The 19866-nt window shown below is 35.3% G+C and overlaps 1 protein-coding gene across 1 annotated transcript; it reads right to left on the bottom strand.

The window, feature by feature from the left end:
• Positions 1 to 14023: 14023 nt before the first annotated feature.
• LOC143573854 (laccase-15-like) lies at positions 14024 to 17365 on the bottom strand. The gene is made up of 6 exons (XM_077058633.1): positions 17276 to 17365; positions 17033 to 17184; positions 15816 to 16060; positions 15481 to 15609; positions 14448 to 15398; positions 14024 to 14154 (listed from the first exon to the last, which is right to left on the bottom strand). Exons 1-6 carry the CDS (start codon positions 17363 to 17365, stop codon positions 14024 to 14026), a joined length of 1698 nt encoding a protein of 565 aa, XP_076914748.1.
• Between the last annotated feature and the right edge of the window lie 2501 nt (positions 17366 to 19866).

The following is a 19866-nucleotide window of genomic DNA, read 5'->3' as shown; positions in this document are numbered from 1 at the left end:
GGAGGCGCAGCAACAACATGTTGATCTGCAGCAGTTGCAGGAGGAGGCGCAAGAGGAGTTCTTGGATCAGCAGCAGTTGCAGGAAAAGGCGCAAAGACAGTTCCTGCAACTGCAGCAGTTGCAGGAGGTGGTGCAGCAACAGCAACAGCTGTACCCGCTGCGAGAGGAGGTGCAACAAAAGAAGCATTATGTACAACAGGTCATGCAGGAACTGCCAGAGGCAATGCAGAAGCAGTCCCTGCTTTTGCAGGAGGTGCAGGAGGCAGCGCGTCAGCAGTTCCTGTATCTGCTGGAGGTACAAGAGAAGGTGCAGCAGCAACAACTGTACCTGCAGCAGACACGGGAGGCGGAACGACGGGTAAAACAAATTGTACAACAAAACATGCAGCAGCGGTATTACATTGAGGAAAGGTAAAATCAATGTTTTATAAACCGGTACTTACCAGCCAGTTGAACCAGCTATACTATACTGGATTTTGGTAAGGCAACCGGTATTTAAAGCCCGGAACATCGAAGCGCCGTTTTTTTTAATTACTGGTTTAAACTGGCAACCCGGTTTTAAAACCAAGAGATTTTTAATATTTTGTTGCGACCCATATTTTTTGAAAATGACTTTTAATTTAACGAACAAAATTGAAATGAGTAAACACGGTAAAAGATGATTTGCTAATTAACCAATTTTATATCCTGCAAATCAAAGGTTTGTTTCTTTACATATTTTGTAATTGATTAAGTTCGTAAAAAAGTACAAACTTTCTATTTAACTCGATAATTGTTCATTTGTAATGTTTGATTCATGTGTGATGTTTATTATCGTATTTATATAATGAATTACATGTTAAACTATTCAACCTGATTGAGCCACCGGGTACATCCTGGTTCAACAGGTTATACGTACCATTTTTGAACCAAACCTATTATGAGTGAAATACCGGTTTTTAAAACTGGGTAAAATGGAAAATATTACCATAACCATTTTGACTGTTGACTTTTACAAAATGACCTTACTCAAATATCATTAACTTTTTTTTTTTTTAATAAAAATGGCGCCAAAGAGAAATTTTTGTCATGACAAAGGATATAATATGTTGTGTCAAACGACACATGTTATTCTTTGCTAGTCCGCTTGATCGTAATTTTATAAAGTTAAAGCTATTTTGTTCAGTATCCCTGTCAAAACGACGATTTTGATGATTTTCCATGTAAAACTACAGTTTATTTTGTTTGTGTTTACGAAAGTAAAGTAAATGCTGTTGGGTTAATATTTTTGTTTATGCTTATGCAGGCTTGGTGTGCACGTATATCTGATGTTCGTCACGACGCTCTTCTTCTATTTTGCCTTCATTGTAAATTTGGTAGAGAATTCCGCTATTTATGAGGAAAAGGAACTTCTTATATCTCTTACGTTGCTAATCGTGTACTATTATGGTGTAGATCTTAAGATCTACAAGCCCATCATTTCTTTGTTTTTGTCGTTTTCTCGTATGTTGAACAGTTTTTGTTTCTAAGGATGTTCATAGTTTTCGATTGTGTCGTCTCTTTGAAAATTTTGTGGTTTTAGGGGATGTGGATGTTGTTTCAAAATCTAATTATAACAGAGAGTCAGGTATGCTGACAACAAGCTACGCCGTCACCCCCTTTTAAATAACAAAATCAATCCTACTAAAAACAACATTATAATTTAACATTAAAAGAGAGATATTTAGTCTCACCAAACAAACATAATACATGGCAGCCAGAGCATACACTACTGCTACCAATGTCACTTTCGATAACACCACCACCACCGCAATAATCTAATACAATGGTGACGAGTATATCTCCACCACCTCTCCTATCCTCCCATCGTTACCTTATTACAACGACACCACTACGGCTTTCGAGTTTATTGATAGTCTTAGAACTTTAGACCCCCTTTTATTCCCATTAGATACATATGACACACAAATTTATTCCACCATTTCAATAAACACATTCCCATGTCGAAACAATACATGTGACGGTCCAAATGGCACGCGACTTGCGGCTAGTATGAATAATATTAGCTTTGTATCTCCATCCATTAACATACTTAAAGCTTACTATAACCACATTACTGGTGTCTTTGGCACTAACTTTCCTAGCAACCCGCCTTTGTTTTACAACTTTACGGGTAGTAATCTACCGTTTTTTCTACAAACGCCCGAGCGAGCCACAGAAGTCAGGGTGATAGAGTATAACTCGATCGTTGAAGTGGTTTTTCAAGGTACCACATTGGTTGTGGGACTTGATCATCCAACGCATTTACATGGATTTAATTTTTATATCCTCGGGTGGGGATTTGGTAACTTCGACCCGTGTAAGGACCCGCTGAGCTATAACCGGGTAGACCCGCCATTTCGGAACACTGTTCTTGTTCCGATAAATGGTTGGGCTACAATTAGATTCAAGGCTATTAACCCGGGTAAGATACTAATGCTTGCTTTTCTATTATACGATATTGGGCCTGGCCCATGGGCTTCTATCGGGCCAGTCAGGCCCAATGGGCTTGACCCATTACCTCTTGCAAAAAGGGAGCTAGCTCTTTAATTATTTTCATCACAATGATAATGCTTGATTTTTTTTTATTTTGGTTACTAATATGATATAGGAGTGTGGTTTATGCATTGTCATCTCGAACGACATCTTACATGGGGAATGAATACGGTGTTCATCGTTAAAGATGGAAACGGGACAGAAGAACGCATGCTACCACCGCCCCGTAAGATGCCTATGTGCTGATCATGAGTATGTATAAAGTATTGTGAAATGTGTTTTACTAGTTATAAATGTCTTAAATTGTTTCAATTATAAATATAATGCATTGTTGAACTGAAATAACATAATATTTGTGTTTTGTCTATATTCCTCAAATAGAAAACTAACTTTGCTATAGAACAAAGTTATAATGAGAATATTTAGTTGTAGATATACACATATAAATATACAAAGTGATGTAAAATAGTTAAAATAACACCGAGTATGGTGGCTTTGAAGTTCATGGAAGACAATTGTGTTTGAACTTCAAATTAACAGTTTATCTTGTTTAAGTTGGTTTAAGTATTTTGAATTTAACAAAACAAGCTTTTTCGAGAACAAGACTAAGTATAAATCAATCTTTATTGTTTGAAAATAGAAAGAGTCGCGGCACGTGTTGTGCATGATTATTTATTCGGTACATAGGAGGTTTCTGGTGTTGCATCAAGCGAAGTAAATTTAACCACGAAACCAAAAGTAGACCCTCTCTTGTCTTGTTGGTCAGTGATCATTCAAATAAAAACATGTAACTAAGAGCCCAAACATTACACACGCAACCAAATACCCGATCCAGTTGAACAGGGGAAGAACTAGTACCATCAAAAGCGAGTAAGGAGCAAGAAATGCCGAGAAGCTACCAATAAATTTCAAAATGGTGTAAAAGACATCCCTCATTACTTGATACGAGCAAAATTCCGTAAACAACGTACACCTACGCCTACAATGGCAGAAAATGCTACAATGCCAATGATCTTAAACACTATGTTATTTTCGAAATTAGCATGTATAGTTTCATACTTTATTGTCTTGGCTGGTAAAAAATAAAAAGTTCGTACTTTTAGTTGTAAAAATGTAAATATAGAGAAATAACATGTGAAAATGATAAAAAAAATAAAATAAAATAACAACTTTCTGGTCAACGGATCGCGTTTTTGTTCACGTTTCTGACACGATTTTTGGGTTTACATCCAATGGAGATGCTGTTGTACCCTCGCGGTTAAACCCATCTTCGTCGATGATTCTAATGCAAATACTTCCGAAAACATTGTTTACATCGATTAGCTCAACATTCATAGATAATATATATGGTTGAAGTAAATTTGTATTAATTAATACAGTTTGAACCCACAAGATATGAAAACTATGATATGTTTTAATTAGTTAGTCGAAAGAAGTTTATTTGTAACGCGTAAGTTCTTACAATAAGTGGTTTTGGACAAAAAAATGCAGCAAATATCCCTGCAGCAGTTGCGGAAGAAGGCGCAAGAGCGGTTTTTGTGGCTACAACAGTGGCAGGAGGAGGCGCAGCAACAACATGTTGATCTGCAGCAGTTGCAGGAGGAGGCGCAAGAGGAGTTCTTGGATCAGCAGCAGTTGCAGGAAAAGGCGCAAAGACAGTTCCTGCAACTGCAGCAGTTGCAGGAGGTGGTGCAGCAACAGCAACAGCTGTACCCGCTGCGAGAGGAGGTGCAACAAAAGAAGCATTATGTACAACAGGTCATGCAGGAACTGCCAGAGGCAATGCAGAAGCAGTCCCTGCTTTTGCAGGAGGTGCAGGAGGCAGCGCGTCAGCAGTTCCTGTATCTGCTGGAGGTACAAGAGAAGGTGCAGCAGCAACAACTGTACCTGCAGCAGACACGGGAGGCGGAACGACGGGTAAAACAAATTGTACAACAAAACATGCAGCAGCGGTATTACATTGAGGAAAGGTAAAATCAATGTTTTATAAACCGGTACTTACCAGCCAGTTGAACCAGCTATACTATACTGGATTTTGGTAAGGCAACCGGTATTTAAAGCCCGGAACATCGAAGCGCCGTTTTTTTTAATTACTGGTTTAAACTGGCAACCCGGTTTTAAAACCAAGAGATTTTTAATATTTTGTTGCGACCCATATTTTTTGAAAATGACTTTTAATTTAACGAACAAAATTGAAATGAGTAAACACGGTAAAAGATGATTTGCTAATTAACCAATTTTATATCCTGCAAATCAAAGGTTTGTTTCTTTACATATTTTGTAATTGATTAAGTTCGTAAAAAAGTACAAACTTTCTATTTAACTCGATAATTGTTCATTTGTAATGTTTGATTCATGTGTGATGTTTATTATCGTATTTATATAATGAATTACATGTTAAACTATTCAACCTGATTGAGCCACCGGGTACATCCTGGTTCAACAGGTTATACGTACCATTTTTGAACCAAACCTATTATGAGTGAAATACCGGTTTTTAAAACTGGGTAAAATGGAAAATATTACCATAACCATTTTGACTGTTGACTTTTACAAAATGACCTTACTCAAATATCATTAACTTTTTTTTTTTTTAATAAAAATGGCGCCAAAGAGAAATTTTTGTCATGACAAAGGATATAATATGTTGTGTCAAACGACACATGTTATTCTTTGCTAGTCCGCTTGATCGTAATTTTATAAAGTTAAAGCTATTTTGTTCAGTATCCCTGTCAAAACGACGATTTTGATGATTTTCCATGTAAAACTACAGTTTATTTTGTTTGTGTTTACGAAAGTAAAGTAAATGCTGTTGGGTTAATATTTTTGTTTATGCTTATGCAGGCTTGGTGTGCACGTATATCTGATGTTCGTCACGACGCTCTTCTTCTATTTTGCCTTCATTGTAAATTTGGTAGAGAATTCCGCTATTTATGAGGAAAAGGAACTTCTTATATCTCTTACGTTGCTAATCGTGTACTATTATGGTGTAGATCTTAAGATCTACAAGCCCATCATTTCTTTGTTTTTGTCGTTTTCTCGTATGTTGAACAGTTTTTGTTTCTAAGGATGTTCATAGTTTTCGATTGTGTCGTCTCTTTGAAAATTTTGTGGTTTTAGGGGATGTGGATGTTGTTTCAAAATCTAATTATAACAGAGAGTCAGGTATGCTGACAACAAGCTACGCCGTCACCCCCTTTTAAATAACAAAATCAATCCTACTAAAAACAACATTATAATTTAACATTAAAAGAGAGATATTTAGTCTCACCAAACAAACATAATACATGGCAGCCAGAGCATACACTACTGCTACCAATGTCACTTTCGATAACACCACCACCACCGCAATAATCTAATACAATGGTGACGAGTATATCTCCACCACCTCTCCTATCCTCCCATCGTTACCTTATTACAACGACACCACTACGGCTTTCGAGTTTATTGATAGTCTTAGAACTTTAGACCCCCTTTTATTCCCATTAGATACATATGACACACAAATTTATTCCACCATTTCAATAAACACATTCCCATGTCGAAACAATACATGTGACGGTCCAAATGGCACGCGACTTGCGGCTAGTATGAATAATATTAGCTTTGTATCTCCATCCATTAACATACTTAAAGCTTACTATAACCACATTACTGGTGTCTTTGGCACTAACTTTCCTAGCAACCCGCCTTTGTTTTACAACTTTACGGGTAGTAATCTACCGTTTTTTCTACAAACGCCCGAGCGAGCCACAGAAGTCAGGGTGATAGAGTATAACTCGATCGTTGAAGTGGTTTTTCAAGGTACCACATTGGTTGTGGGACTTGATCATCCAACGCATTTACATGGATTTAATTTTTATATCCTCGGGTGGGGATTTGGTAACTTCGACCCGTGTAAGGACCCGCTGAGCTATAACCGGGTAGACCCGCCATTTCGGAACACTGTTCTTGTTCCGATAAATGGTTGGGCTACAATTAGATTCAAGGCTATTAACCCGGGTAAGATACTAATGCTTGCTTTTCTATTATACGATATTGGGCCTGGCCCATGGGCTTCTATCGGGCCAGTCAGGCCCAATGGGCTTGACCCATTACCTCTTGCAAAAAGGGAGCTAGCTCTTTAATTATTTTCATCACAATGATAATGCTTGATTTTTTTTTATTTTGGTTACTAATATGATATAGGAGTGTGGTTTATGCATTGTCATCTCGAACGACATCTTACATGGGGAATGAATACGGTGTTCATCGTTAAAGATGGAAACGGGACAGAAGAACGCATGCTACCACCGCCCCGTAAGATGCCTATGTGCTGATCATGAGTATGTATAAAGTATTGTGAAATGTGTTTTACTAGTTATAAATGTCTTAAATTGTTTCAATTATAAATATAATGCATTGTTGAACTGAAATAACATAATATTTGTGTTTTGTCTATATTCCTCAAATAGAAAACTAACTTTGCTATAGAACAAAGTTATAATGAGAATATTTAGTTGTAGATATACACATATAAATATACAAAGTGATGTAAAATAGTTAAAATAACACCGAGTATGGTGGCTTTGAAGTTCATGGAAGACAATTGTGTTTGAACTTCAAATTAACAGTTTATCTTGTTTAAGTTGGTTTAAGTATTTTGAATTTAACAAAACAAGCTTTTTCGAGAACAAGACTAAGTATAAATCAATCTTTATTGTTTGAAAATAGAAAGAGTCGCGGCACGTGTTGTGCATGATTATTTATTCGGTACATAGGAGGTTTCTGGTGTTGCATCAAGCGAAGTAAATTTAACCACGAAACCAAAAGTAGACCCTCTCTTGTCTTGTTGGTCAGTGATCATTCAAATAAAAACATGTAACTAAGAGCCCAAACATTACACACGCAACCAAATACCCGATCCAGTTGAACAGGGGAAGAACTAGTACCATCAAAAGCGAGTAAGGAGCAAGAAATGCCGAGAAGCTACCAATAAATTTCAAAATGGTGTAAAAGACATCCCTCATTACTTGATACGAGCAAAATTCCGTAAACAACGTACACCTACGCCTACAATGGCAGAAAATGCTACAATGCCAATGATCTTAAACACTATGTTATTTTCGAAATTAGCATGTATAGTTTCATACTTTATTGTCTTGGCTGGTAAAAAATAAAAAGTTCGTACTTTTAGTTGTAAAAATGTAAATATAGAGAAATAACATGTGAAAATGATAAAAAAAATAAAATAAAATAACAACTTTCTGGTCAACGGATCGCGTTTTTGTTCACGTTTCTGACACGATTTTTGGGTTTACATCCAATGGAGATGCTGTTGTACCCTCGCGGTTAAACCCATCTTCGTCGATGATTCTAATGCAAATACTTCCGAAAACATTGTTTACATCGATTAGCTCAACATTCATAGATAATATATATGGTTGAAGTAAATTTGTATTAATTAATACAGTTTGAACCCACAAGATATGAAAACTATGATATGTTTTAATTAGTTAGTCGAAAGAAGTTTATTTGTAACGCGTAAGTTCTTACAATAAGTGGTTTTGGACAAAAAAATGCAGCAAATATCCCTGCAGCAGTTGCGGAAGAAGGCGCAAGAGCGGTTTTTGTGGCTACAACAGTGGCAGGAGGAGGCGCAGCAACAACATGTTGATCTGCAGCAGTTGCAGGAGGAGGCGCAAGAGGAGTTCTTGGATCAGCAGCAGTTGCAGGAAAAGGCGCAAAGACAGTTCCTGCAACTGCAGCAGTTGCAGGAGGTGGTGCAGCAACAGCAACAGCTGTACCCGCTGCGAGAGGAGGTGCAACAAAAGAAGCATTATGTACAACAGGTCATGCAGGAACTGCCAGAGGCAATGCAGAAGCAGTCCCTGCTTTTGCAGGAGGTGCAGGAGGCAGCGCGTCAGCAGTTCCTGTATCTGCTGGAGGTACAAGAGAAGGTGCAGCAGCAACAACTGTACCTGCAGCAGACACGGGAGGCGGAACGACGGGTAAAACAAATTGTACAACAAAACATGCAGCAGCGGTATTACATTGAGGAAAGGTAAAATCAATGTTTTATAAACCGGTACTTACCAGCCAGTTGAACCAGCTATACTATACTGGATTTTGGTAAGGCAACCGGTATTTAAAGCCCGGAACATCGAAGCGCCGTTTTTTTTAATTACTGGTTTAAACTGGCAACCCGGTTTTAAAACCAAGAGATTTTTAATATTTTGTTGCGACCCATATTTTTTGAAAATGACTTTTAATTTAACGAACAAAATTGAAATGAGTAAACACGGTAAAAGATGATTTGCTAATTAACCAATTTTATATCCTGCAAATCAAAGGTTTGTTTCTTTACATATTTTGTAATTGATTAAGTTCGTAAAAAAGTACAAACTTTCTATTTAACTCGATAATTGTTCATTTGTAATGTTTGATTCATGTGTGATGTTTATTATCGTATTTATATAATGAATTACATGTTAAACTATTCAACCTGATTGAGCCACCGGGTACATCCTGGTTCAACAGGTTATACGTACCATTTTTGAACCAAACCTATTATGAGTGAAATACCGGTTTTTAAAACTGGGTAAAATGGAAAATATTACCATAACCATTTTGACTGTTGACTTTTACAAAATGACCTTACTCAAATATCATTAACTTTTTTTTTTTTTAATAAAAATGGCGCCAAAGAGAAATTTTTGTCATGACAAAGGATATAATATGTTGTGTCAAACGACACATGTTATTCTTTGCTAGTCCGCTTGATCGTAATTTTATAAAGTTAAAGCTATTTTGTTCAGTATCCCTGTCAAAACGACGATTTTGATGATTTTCCATGTAAAACTACAGTTTATTTTGTTTGTGTTTACGAAAGTAAAGTAAATGCTGTTGGGTTAATATTTTTGTTTATGCTTATGCAGGCTTGGTGTGCACGTATATCTGATGTTCGTCACGACGCTCTTCTTCTATTTTGCCTTCATTGTAAATTTGGTAGAGAATTCCGCTAGTTATGAGGAAAAGGAACTTCTTATATCTCTTACGTTGCTAATCGTGTACTATTATGGTGTAGATCTTAAGATCTACAAGCCCATCATTTCTTTGTTTTTGTCGTTTTCTCGTATGTTGAACAGTTTTTGTTTCTAAGGATGTTCATAGTTTTCGATTGTGTCGTCTCTTTGAAAATTTTGTGGTTTTAGGGGATGTGGATGTTGTTTCAAAATCTAATTATAACAGAGAGTCAGGTATGCTGACAACAAGCTACGCCGTCACCCCCTTTTAAATAACAAAATCAATCCTACTAAAAACAACATTATAATTTAACATTAAAAGAGAGATATTTAGTCTCACCAAACAAACATAATACATGGCAGCCAGAGCATACACTACTGCTACCAATGTCACTTTCGATAACACCACCACCACCGCAATAATCTAATACAATGGTGACGAGTATATCTCCACCACCTCTCCTATCCTCCCATCGTTACCTTATTACAACGACACCACTACGGCTTTCGAGTTTATTGATAGTCTTAGAACTTTAGACCCCCTTTTATTCCCATTAGATACATATGACACACAAATTTATTCCACCATTTCAATAAACACATTCCCATGTCGAAACAATACATGTGACGGTCCAAATGGCACGCGACTTGCGGCTAGTATGAATAATATTAGCTTTGTATCTCCATCCATTAACATACTTAAAGCTTACTATAACCACATTACTGGTGTCTTTGGCACTAACTTTCCTAGCAACCCGCCTTTGTTTTACAACTTTACGGGTAGTAATCTACCGTTTTTTCTACAAACGCCCGAGCGAGCCACAGAAGTCAGGGTGATAGAGTATAACTCGATCGTTGAAGTGGTTTTTCAAGGTACCACATTGGTTGTGGGACTTGATCATCCAACGCATTTACATGGATTTAATTTTTATATCCTCGGGTGGGGATTTGGTAACTTCGACCCGTGTAAGGACCCGCTGAGCTATAACCGGGTAGACCCGCCATTTCGGAACACTGTTCTTGTTCCGATAAATGGTTGGGCTACAATTAGATTCAAGGCTATTAACCCGGGTAAGATACTAATGCTTGCTTTTCTATTATACGATATTGGGCCTGGCCCATGGGCTTCTATCGGGCCAGTCAGGCCCAATGGGCTTGACCCATTACCTCTTGCAAAAAGGGAGCTAGCTCTTTAATTATTTTCATCACAATGATAATGCTTGATTTTTTTTTATTTTGGTTACTAATATGATATAGGAGTGTGGTTTATGCATTGTCATCTCGAACGACATCTTACATGGGGAATGAATACGGTGTTCATCGTTAAAGATGGAGACGGGACAGAAGAACGCATGCTACCACCGCCCCGTAAGATGCCTATGTGCTGATCATGAGTATGTATATGTTATAGAGTATTGTGAAATGTGTTTTACTAGTTATAAATGTCTTAAATTGTTTCAATTATAAATATAATGCATTGTTGAACTGAAATAACATAATATTTGTGTTTTATCTATATTCCTCAAATAGAAAACTAACTTTGCTATAGAACAAAGTTATAATGAGAATATTTAGTTGTAGATATACACATATAAATATACAAAGTGATGTAAAATAGTTAAAATAACACCGAGTATGGTGGCTTTGAAGTTCATGGAAGACAATTGTGTTTGAACTTCAAATTAACAGTTTATCTTGTTTAAGTTGGTTTAAGTATTTTGAATTTAACAAAACAAGCTTTTTCGAGAACAAGACTAAGTATAAATCAATCTTTATTGTTTGAAAATAGAAAGAGTCGCGGCACGTGTTGTGCATGATTATTTATTCGGTACATAGGAGGTTTCTGGTGTTGCATCAAGCGAAGTAAATTTAACCACGAAACCAAAAGTAGACCCTCTCTTGTCTTGTTGGTCAGTGATCATTCAAATAAAAACATGTAACTAAGAGCCCAAACATTACACACGCAACCAAATACCCGATCCAGTTGAACAGGGGAAGAACTAGTACCATCAAAAGCGAGTAAGGAGCAAGAAATGCCGAGAAGCTACCAATAAATTTCAAAATGGTGTAAAAGACATCCCTCATTACTTGATACGAGCAAAATTCCGTAAACAACGTACACCTACGCCTACAATGGCAGAAAATGCTACAATGCCAATGATCTTAAACACTATGTTATTTTCGAAATTAGCATGTATAGTTTCATACTTTATTGTTTTGGCTGGTAAAAAATAAAAAGTTCGTACTTTTAGTTGTAAAAATGTAAATATAGAGAAATAACATGTGAAAATGATAAAAAAAATAAAATAAAATAACAACTTTCTGGTCAACGGATCGCGTTTTTGTTCACGTTTCTGACACGATTTTTGGGTTTACATCCAATGGAGATGCTGTTGTACCCTCGCGGTTAAACCCATCTTCGTCGATGATTCTAATGCAAATACTTCCGAAAACATTGTTTACATCGATTAGCTCAACATTCATAGATAATATATATGGTTGAAGTAAATTTGTATTAATTAATACAGTTTGAACCCACAAGATATGAAAACTATGATATGTTTTAATTAGTTAGTCGAAAGAAGTTTATTTGTAACGCGTAAGTTCTTACAATAAGTGGTTTTGGACAAAAAAATGCAGCAAATATCCCTGCAGCAGTTGCGGAAGAAGGCGCAAGAGCGGTTTTTGTGGCTACAACAGTGGCAGGATGAGGCGCAGCAACAACATGTTGATCTGCAGCAGTTGCAGGAGGAGGCGCAAGAGGAGTTCTTGGATCAGCTGCAGTTGCAGGAAAAGGCGCAAAGACAGTTCCTGCAACTGCAGCAGTTGCAGGAGGTGGTGCAGCAACAGCAACAGCTGTACCCGCTGCGAGAGGAGGTGCAACAAAAGAAGCATTATGTACAACAGGTCATGCAGGAACTGCCAGAGGCAATGCAGAAGCAGTCCCTGCTTTTGCAGGAGGTGCAGGAGGCAGCGCGTCAGCAGTTCCTGTATCTGCTGGAGGTACAAGAGAAGGTGCAGCAGCAACAACTGTACCTGCAGCAGACACGGGAGGCGGAACGACGGGTAAAACAAATTGTACAACAAAACATGCAGCAGCGGTATTACATTGAGGAAAGGTAAAATCAATGTTTTATAAACCGGTACTTACCAGCCAGTTGCACCAGCTATACTATACTGGATTTTGGTAAGGCAACCGGTATTTAAAGCCCGGAACATCGAAGCGCCGTTTTTTTTAATTACTGGTTTAAACTGGCAACCCGGTTTTAAAACCAAGAGATTTTTAATATTTTGTTGCGACCCATATTTTTTGAAAATGACTTTTAATTTAACGAACAAAATTGAAATGAGTAAACACGGTAAAAGATGATTTGCTAATTAACCAATTTTATATCCTGCAAATCAAAGGTTTGTTTCTTTACATATTTTGTAATTGATTAAGTTCGTAAAAAAGTACAAACTTTCTATTTAACTCGATAATTGTTCATTTGTAATGTTTGATTCATGTGTGATGTTTATTATCGTATTTATATAATGAATTACATGTTAAACTATTCAACCTGATTGAGCCACCGGGTACATCCTGGTTCAACAGGTTATACGTACCATTTTTGAACCAAACCTATTATGAGTGAAATACCGGTTTTTAAAACTGGGTAAAATGGAAAATATTACCATAACCATTTTGACTGTTGACTTTTACAAAATGACCTTACTCAAATATCATTAACTTTATTTTTTTTTAATAAAAATGGCGCCAAAGAGAAATTTTTGTCATGACAAAGGATATAATATGTTGTGTCAAACGACACATGTTATTCTTTGCTAGTCCGCTTGATCGTAATTTTATAAAGTTAAAGCTATTTTGTTCAGTATCCCTGTCAAAACGACGATTTTGATGATTTTCCATGTAAAACTACAGTTTATTTTGTTTGTGTTTACGAAAGTAAAGTAAATGCTGTTGGGTTAATATTTTTGTTTATGCTTATGCAGGCTTGGTGTGCACGTATATCTGATGTTCGTCACGACGCTCTTCTTCTATTTTGCCTTCATTGTAAATTTGGTAGAGAATTCCGCTATTTATGAGGAAAAGGAACTTCTTATATCTCTTACGTTGCTAATCGTGTACTATTATGGTGTAGATCTTAAGATCTACAAGCCCATCATTTCTTTGTTTTTGTCGTTTTCTCGTATGTTGAACAGTTTTTGTTTCTAAGGATGTTCATAGTTTTCGATTGTGTCGTCTCTTTGAAAATTTTGTGGTTTTAGGGGATGTGGATGTTGTTTCAAAATCTAATTTTAACAGAGAGTCAGGTATGCTGACAACAAGCTACGCCGTCACCCCCTTTTAAATAACAAAATCAATCATACTAAAAACATTATAATTTAACATTAAAAGAGAGATATTTAGTCTCACCAAACAAACATAATACGGATACATAATAATTCATATATAAAAAGTTCTAGCTTTAATTTATCAAATCTTGCGGCAGTTTGAAATGAAATTAGCATCGCGGCATGTGAACCGGCGGTGGCAGCATGCTTTCTTGAGGTTGTTTGCCGTTCTTCACGATGAATACCGTATTCATCCCCCATGTAAGATGACGTTCGAGATGACAGTGCATAAACCATACACCTATTTAACATCAACAGGAAAAAAAGACAAGGCATTATATATAGATAACAAAAATAAATAAAATGTGATTGGTATTTTAGGGGGGTGTTTAGCTGAGCTTCTTAAAACTGCTTATTCACTTATTTGCATTTTGAAACTTAAAAACTATTTTGAAAAGCTCCAATTTAAAATGAAGCTTACCAAACAACTTTTACTTTTCAAAAATCAAATAAACAAATAAGCAGTTTTAATAAGCTCACCCAAACAACACCCCCCCCCCCCCCCACCAGTTAATTTAAATCTTATTATCTTACCTGGATTTGAAGCCCTAAACCGAATCGCAACCCATCCATTTATCGGGACGATAACAGTGTTTCTGAATGGTGGGTCAACTAGGTTATAGTTCAATGGATCTTTCTTTTCATCATAGTTACCGAACCCCCATCCGACGATATAAAAGTTAAACCCATGTAAATGCATAGGATGATCAAGCCCTGCAACCAAACTTGTCCCTTGAAAAACCATTTCCACTTTTGTCAAATATTCTAACACCTTAACTTTTGTTGCCTTCTTAGGTGTTAGTAGATACAATGGTAAGTTATCACCAGTAAAGTTGTAATATAATGGTGGAACATCAGGAAAATGTGGGTTAAACACGCCGTTGATGTGATAATAGTATGCTCTAAGTATATCGACCGAAGGAGATTCGTAGCTAATGTTGTTCATACTAGCCGCAAGTCGTGTACCATTTGGACCGGCACATGAGTCGTTTCTACATGGAAATGTGTTTATGGAAACGGTTGAGTATATTTTTAAGTCATACGCGTCTAATGGGAATAAGAGCGAGTCTAGGTTTCTAAGGCTACCAAGGAAGTTAAAAGCGGCTGTGGTGTCGTTATAATCTGGTAGGTAAGGTAGTATAGGAGGTGTGGTGGTTATAACAAGACTACCATTACTTCCGTATTGGAGGATTCCGGTGGTGGTGGTGTTGTCAAAACTAAGCTGACTGGCGGAAGCGTATGCTCTAGCTGCCATGTAGTAACGGCTTCCTGGTCGAACTTGGTTTGCTTCAAATATACAATCAAGTGTTTGACCGGGGGCAATTACTACATATTCTTTGGTCAATTGCTTGGTGTACATACCATCGGCCCCCACAACGGTTAGTGAATGATTTGCAATGGCGAAAAAGAGTATTTCGTTCATCGCTGCATTTACCATGCGCAAAATGTACCTTTTCCCATATTCCACATTTAACTTGAAGGTACCTATAGAAATATAATCAACACTATAAAAAAATCTACTTGAAGGTTTCTGACTTTTTTAAGTATGTAAAATTACTAAGCTAACCTTGGCTTGAGCACGGATAAAGGTCACCGGGTTGACCATTGATGGTGTAAGCATCCGAATCTCTAGGAGCACCACCGGATGCGACAAATTCCTGTAGCACTTCCATCACATCCATTTTCCACCATTCGCCTAAAAATAATTTGACACGACTAAAGTTATGATTATTGGATCAAAACGGGTCGACATAATCATTAATAATAAAATGTGAGTTATAAATCAATTAGCTAATTAATAATAAAATGAGTAGAGTTTGCTAATTCTAATAAAACATAATCATTAATTAGAAATAAACACTAATAATGTAACTTGTTTGTGTGTAAATCATGTAAATGTACCGAATATTATGGGTACTTCTTGATCGGGCTCGGGGTAAGGGGAGGGTGTGCCAGGCTGGGGGTGCACCACAATCGCACCATGGACCGTGGCTCGAGACCAGTCGCTATGAGCGTGCCACCAAAGTGTTCCAACTTCCATAGAAAATATGATCTTATAGTTAAATGAGTCACCTGGTTGAATTGGACATTGTGTGACATATTCAGGACCATCTGACCATGGATTTCTAGGTTGCTTTACTCCATGCCTGTGATTTAAACTTATCAATTAAAATATATTGATATACATAGAATCAATACTTATAAAGGTTACAAAGAAGTATGATTCATTGTATGTGAAGTATAATTCATAAAAAGAAAAAAAAAGAAAGAAACAATTAGAATCTTGAATGAAATTCCTATTAACATTAACACTAAAAAATATTGATACATAAATTTTTAGTGCAATAATAATAAATTACTCAATAAATTAATCATAACTTTATTATAATAAAATAATAATAAAATGTGCATACTATCCGTATAATAAAATCACATGATACAATATCACATGTAATATTATTAACTATGCATTATTTATGTTTATCAAAAGTTTGAATAGCAATGAACTTGTTAATTACTTTTCAATCACTTTGCAAAAAAGTTTAAATCCTTCAATTCAAATATTTAGAATTTGTTTTTATCTTATAAAGATCTTGACCACTTACTTCTTTTAGTTTCATATGAACCCATAAATATGCATAATCTAAGTTCAAATGAAGCAAACAAAAGTTGAACCATATGTTCAATTTACCCTTTAAAAATCATTTTTCTATAAACTTTTTGGAACTTTCACGGTCGATCCTCTATATTTATAAAGTGGTCGTAAGTGGAGGAAAGAAAACATATTATTGCTTATCATTTTCTTTTACTTTTTAATTTGTTAATAATTTTTTAAAGTGGTTGTGAGTGACAAACAGATAAAATGTAACGATAAAAGTATAAAAAATATAATTAAATTAAAAATAATATATAAAAGTTAGTGATTTTAATGAATTACTGAGATATGAAAACTGGAGCATATCTTTATGACAATGCTAGACACGGTCCTGTAATCTCGTGATAATGTTTCATTGTTAGTTAAATACCTAATTAAATTTCACTAAAAATTAATCACAAAATAAAATAATAGTAAACCAAAATTTGTGTTTAAAATATTCTGAAACAAAGAGTTCTCATACCAGTGAATGGTGATATTATATCTTCCATTGTTATGCACCTTGACGTAAATAGTATCTCCTTTATGAACATACAAAGGTGGTCCAGGAAATTGCCCGTTTACCGTTAAAATGTTTTTAGTTTCACAAAGACGAGTGTATGATGCTTCCTTCACCTAAACGATAAAAAAACCCGGATGTAACAACATTTAAAGAAACATGCAAAAGAATGAAAACCTATGTTCCATTTCAAAAGAATTTACTTACAAAAAACTCATAGTGTCGAAGCAATGCTTCGCAAAATACGAATTTCACTAACGCGATAAAGATTAACGGCACGATCTTGCTACACGACATGTTGTAATACAAGGTGATGCCTCACACGGTTTCTCTAGTAGAAATCACATGAATTTATACACACATGTTTGAGGTGATATAAATTCTAAAAAGTAATGTGTATATGATAATATATTTGTACTCTTTTGTATTTGACTTATAATGGTTGAAAAAACCAATTAATGTAGCGTTGAAACTAATATTCATTCATATAACAATATAATAACAATATGAAGAATATGTTAAAAATACGAAGAATGTCAGAAAACACGGTTTTATATCAGATTGTAAAGTCGTGTCTCATATTTAATGCATACTTGAAGTCTTGAAGAATACAAGGTATGTCCGTTAGTTTATTAAAAGTTACCCTTAAAATTCCACGTACATTTGTTACTATTATGTTTTATATAATTTCTACTGACGTAGTAAGTATAAAAAAATTAAAAAGTTGATGATTTATTAGTTTAATATTAGATTAATCTATTGTCCAAAGACAAAATAAATAAGAATAAAAGAAAATGATTAAGGTGTTTTATGATAAATGGGTATGAGTTATAATCGGGCAGGATATCACTAACACCATACGAATACTGAAACCGAAACCGTAATTTCTTTTAAAAGAAATCCCCACTCGATTCTATACGTAAATACCGATCCCGAATATTTAAAATTTACCCGTTGGTTTCTGGTTTGATAACCATCCGTATCAATCAATGACAAAGGAGAATTGCTTCTCAACAAGAGTAATTAATCACCTTAGAAAATCTTCTATGTATATGGTTGAACCTTTGAATTTTGACTTAGACCAACCAAATCCAATAAAATAAAATAAATAAATTCTGAAAAGTGTTTATAATGTATCGTGCAAAATTTGTGAATTTAGAAAGAATTATTTTTATTTAACTTGAGTAGTAACAAAATAAGTATTACAAATGAATGAGACCAGGGCGTCAAGTGTGTCGGGTTATCACCGTTTTAGTTTTACGTGGTAGGTTAATTTGGATAATATGTAAATGTTAATGAGTCTGGATAAGCTCAACTAAAAAACACAAGAATTTAGAGGTGTTGGCGGGTGTTGGGTCAGGATCTTCAACCCTCACCCAACCTATACACGTGTCCTTGTTGTGCTGGACCCACTTAAATTTGTATCGTGTTTCAGGTTGACATATTTATTGTTTATTCATGAAAATGAGTAATACCCAGTGACTTGGTAACATGATAATCAATTAATTACTTCGAGTCATTTGAAACATTGTTGTTGTTGTTATTATTATTATTGTGTATTTATCTCTCATTCACACTTAATAAATATGTGTTTATATATTTAGCTTCAAATAAGAAAAAAACGAAAGAAATAATTAAAAAATATTAAAACTAATAAAATAAAATTGATGGAAATAAAATGCAGATAAAAAATGTTTAAAAGTGAAATAAGTTTCACTTTTGAAAGCTAAAAGTTACATGAAAAATTAAAAAAACAAAATATTTAATTTAGAATTTAACATTTTTTAAAGGTCGTGTTTGGGTTGACCAGTTTTATTATAAAAAAACATGCAGGTCATGTCGACGGACACCTAACAACCACCCATTTTTAAAAGCACTTGTATTTGTGTTATTGACACAGAGATTTTATGAAAAATGTATATGAAAAGCAATGTTTTGAAACCTGAACGGCCAAACCTACCAGTTGATATATTATCGATAGAACCAGTTGCATGGCCTCCCTTAGAAAAGTTAATTTTGCAATGCATCATACTAATTATTTTAACAATTCGCTATATATATATTAAAATTGAAAAGCCTTCGATAGTCATTAGTCATTCACTACATGGAAATAGCCAGGGATTTGTCTAAACCATCAGTGAAGTTTGAAAGACCACAACTCATCCTTGTAAATGCCAATGGTTCGAGTCAGCTTATCTCCAACTCATGAACTTAGTTGATACGGGCATGTGGGGTGCAAATTTAACAAGATATTAAATTGCGTGAGCGAAAGATTACCAATAACTTGTGATCAGCAAATGATGATTTTTTATCTAACGAAGATACAGATAACAGATTAAATGTAGTTTTTACAAACGTTAGTCGGCTCCAAATGTCGTAACTTTATGCCCTTTCCTCCAAATGTCGATTGGCTTGTGTTACGAACAATACAAGTAACCCTTCGGGTGAAAATTGCATAATCACTTAATCGCCTACTTGACGCCTTTCGTATATGATGCCACTTGGAAGCTCATCGTTTTAATGTTTCAAAATTTTATATGGACATGTGTTATTTTGATGTTTAAGACTATATGTTGTCGTTTATATAAGATTTCGTTTGCTTAGTTTATTTGAGATCGATGTTTATATGTTTATATATATATATATATATATATATATGGTTTCGTTTGCTTAGTGTTTTCCGTTTAGATCAAATACGTGCTATCTATGAAGAGAAGATTACGCAAATAATTGCCATTGGTATAAATACTTTCTTTGATCTATGAAATCATGTACCAATTACGCAAATGCAAACAAAA

Source organism: Bidens hawaiensis, unplaced genomic scaffold (assembly GCF_021521415.1).
Source record: "Bidens hawaiensis isolate Kalapana, Puna unplaced genomic scaffold, B.hawaiensis_p1.1 tig00026657_1, whole genome shotgun sequence".
In the NCBI taxonomy this organism is placed as follows: Eukaryota; Viridiplantae; Streptophyta; class Magnoliopsida; order Asterales; family Asteraceae; genus Bidens; species Bidens hawaiensis.
This window is presented reverse-complemented; position numbering and strand designations above follow the sequence as displayed.

Excerpts from the sequence above, each read along its gene's own strand:
- LOC143573854 (XM_077058633.1), bottom strand. The coding sequence starts at position 17,365 with ATGTCGTGTAGCAAGATCGTGCCGTTAATCTTTATCGCGTTAGTGAAA. Across the intron at positions 15,610-15,815 it reads AGAAGTACCCATAATATTCG|GCGAATGGTGGAAAATGGAT; the intron begins GTACATTTACAT and ends AATTATTTTTAG. Across the intron at positions 15,399-15,480 it reads TTATCCGTGCTCAAGCCAAG|GTACCTTCAAGTTAAATGTG; the intron begins GTTAGCTTAGTA and ends ATATTTCTATAG.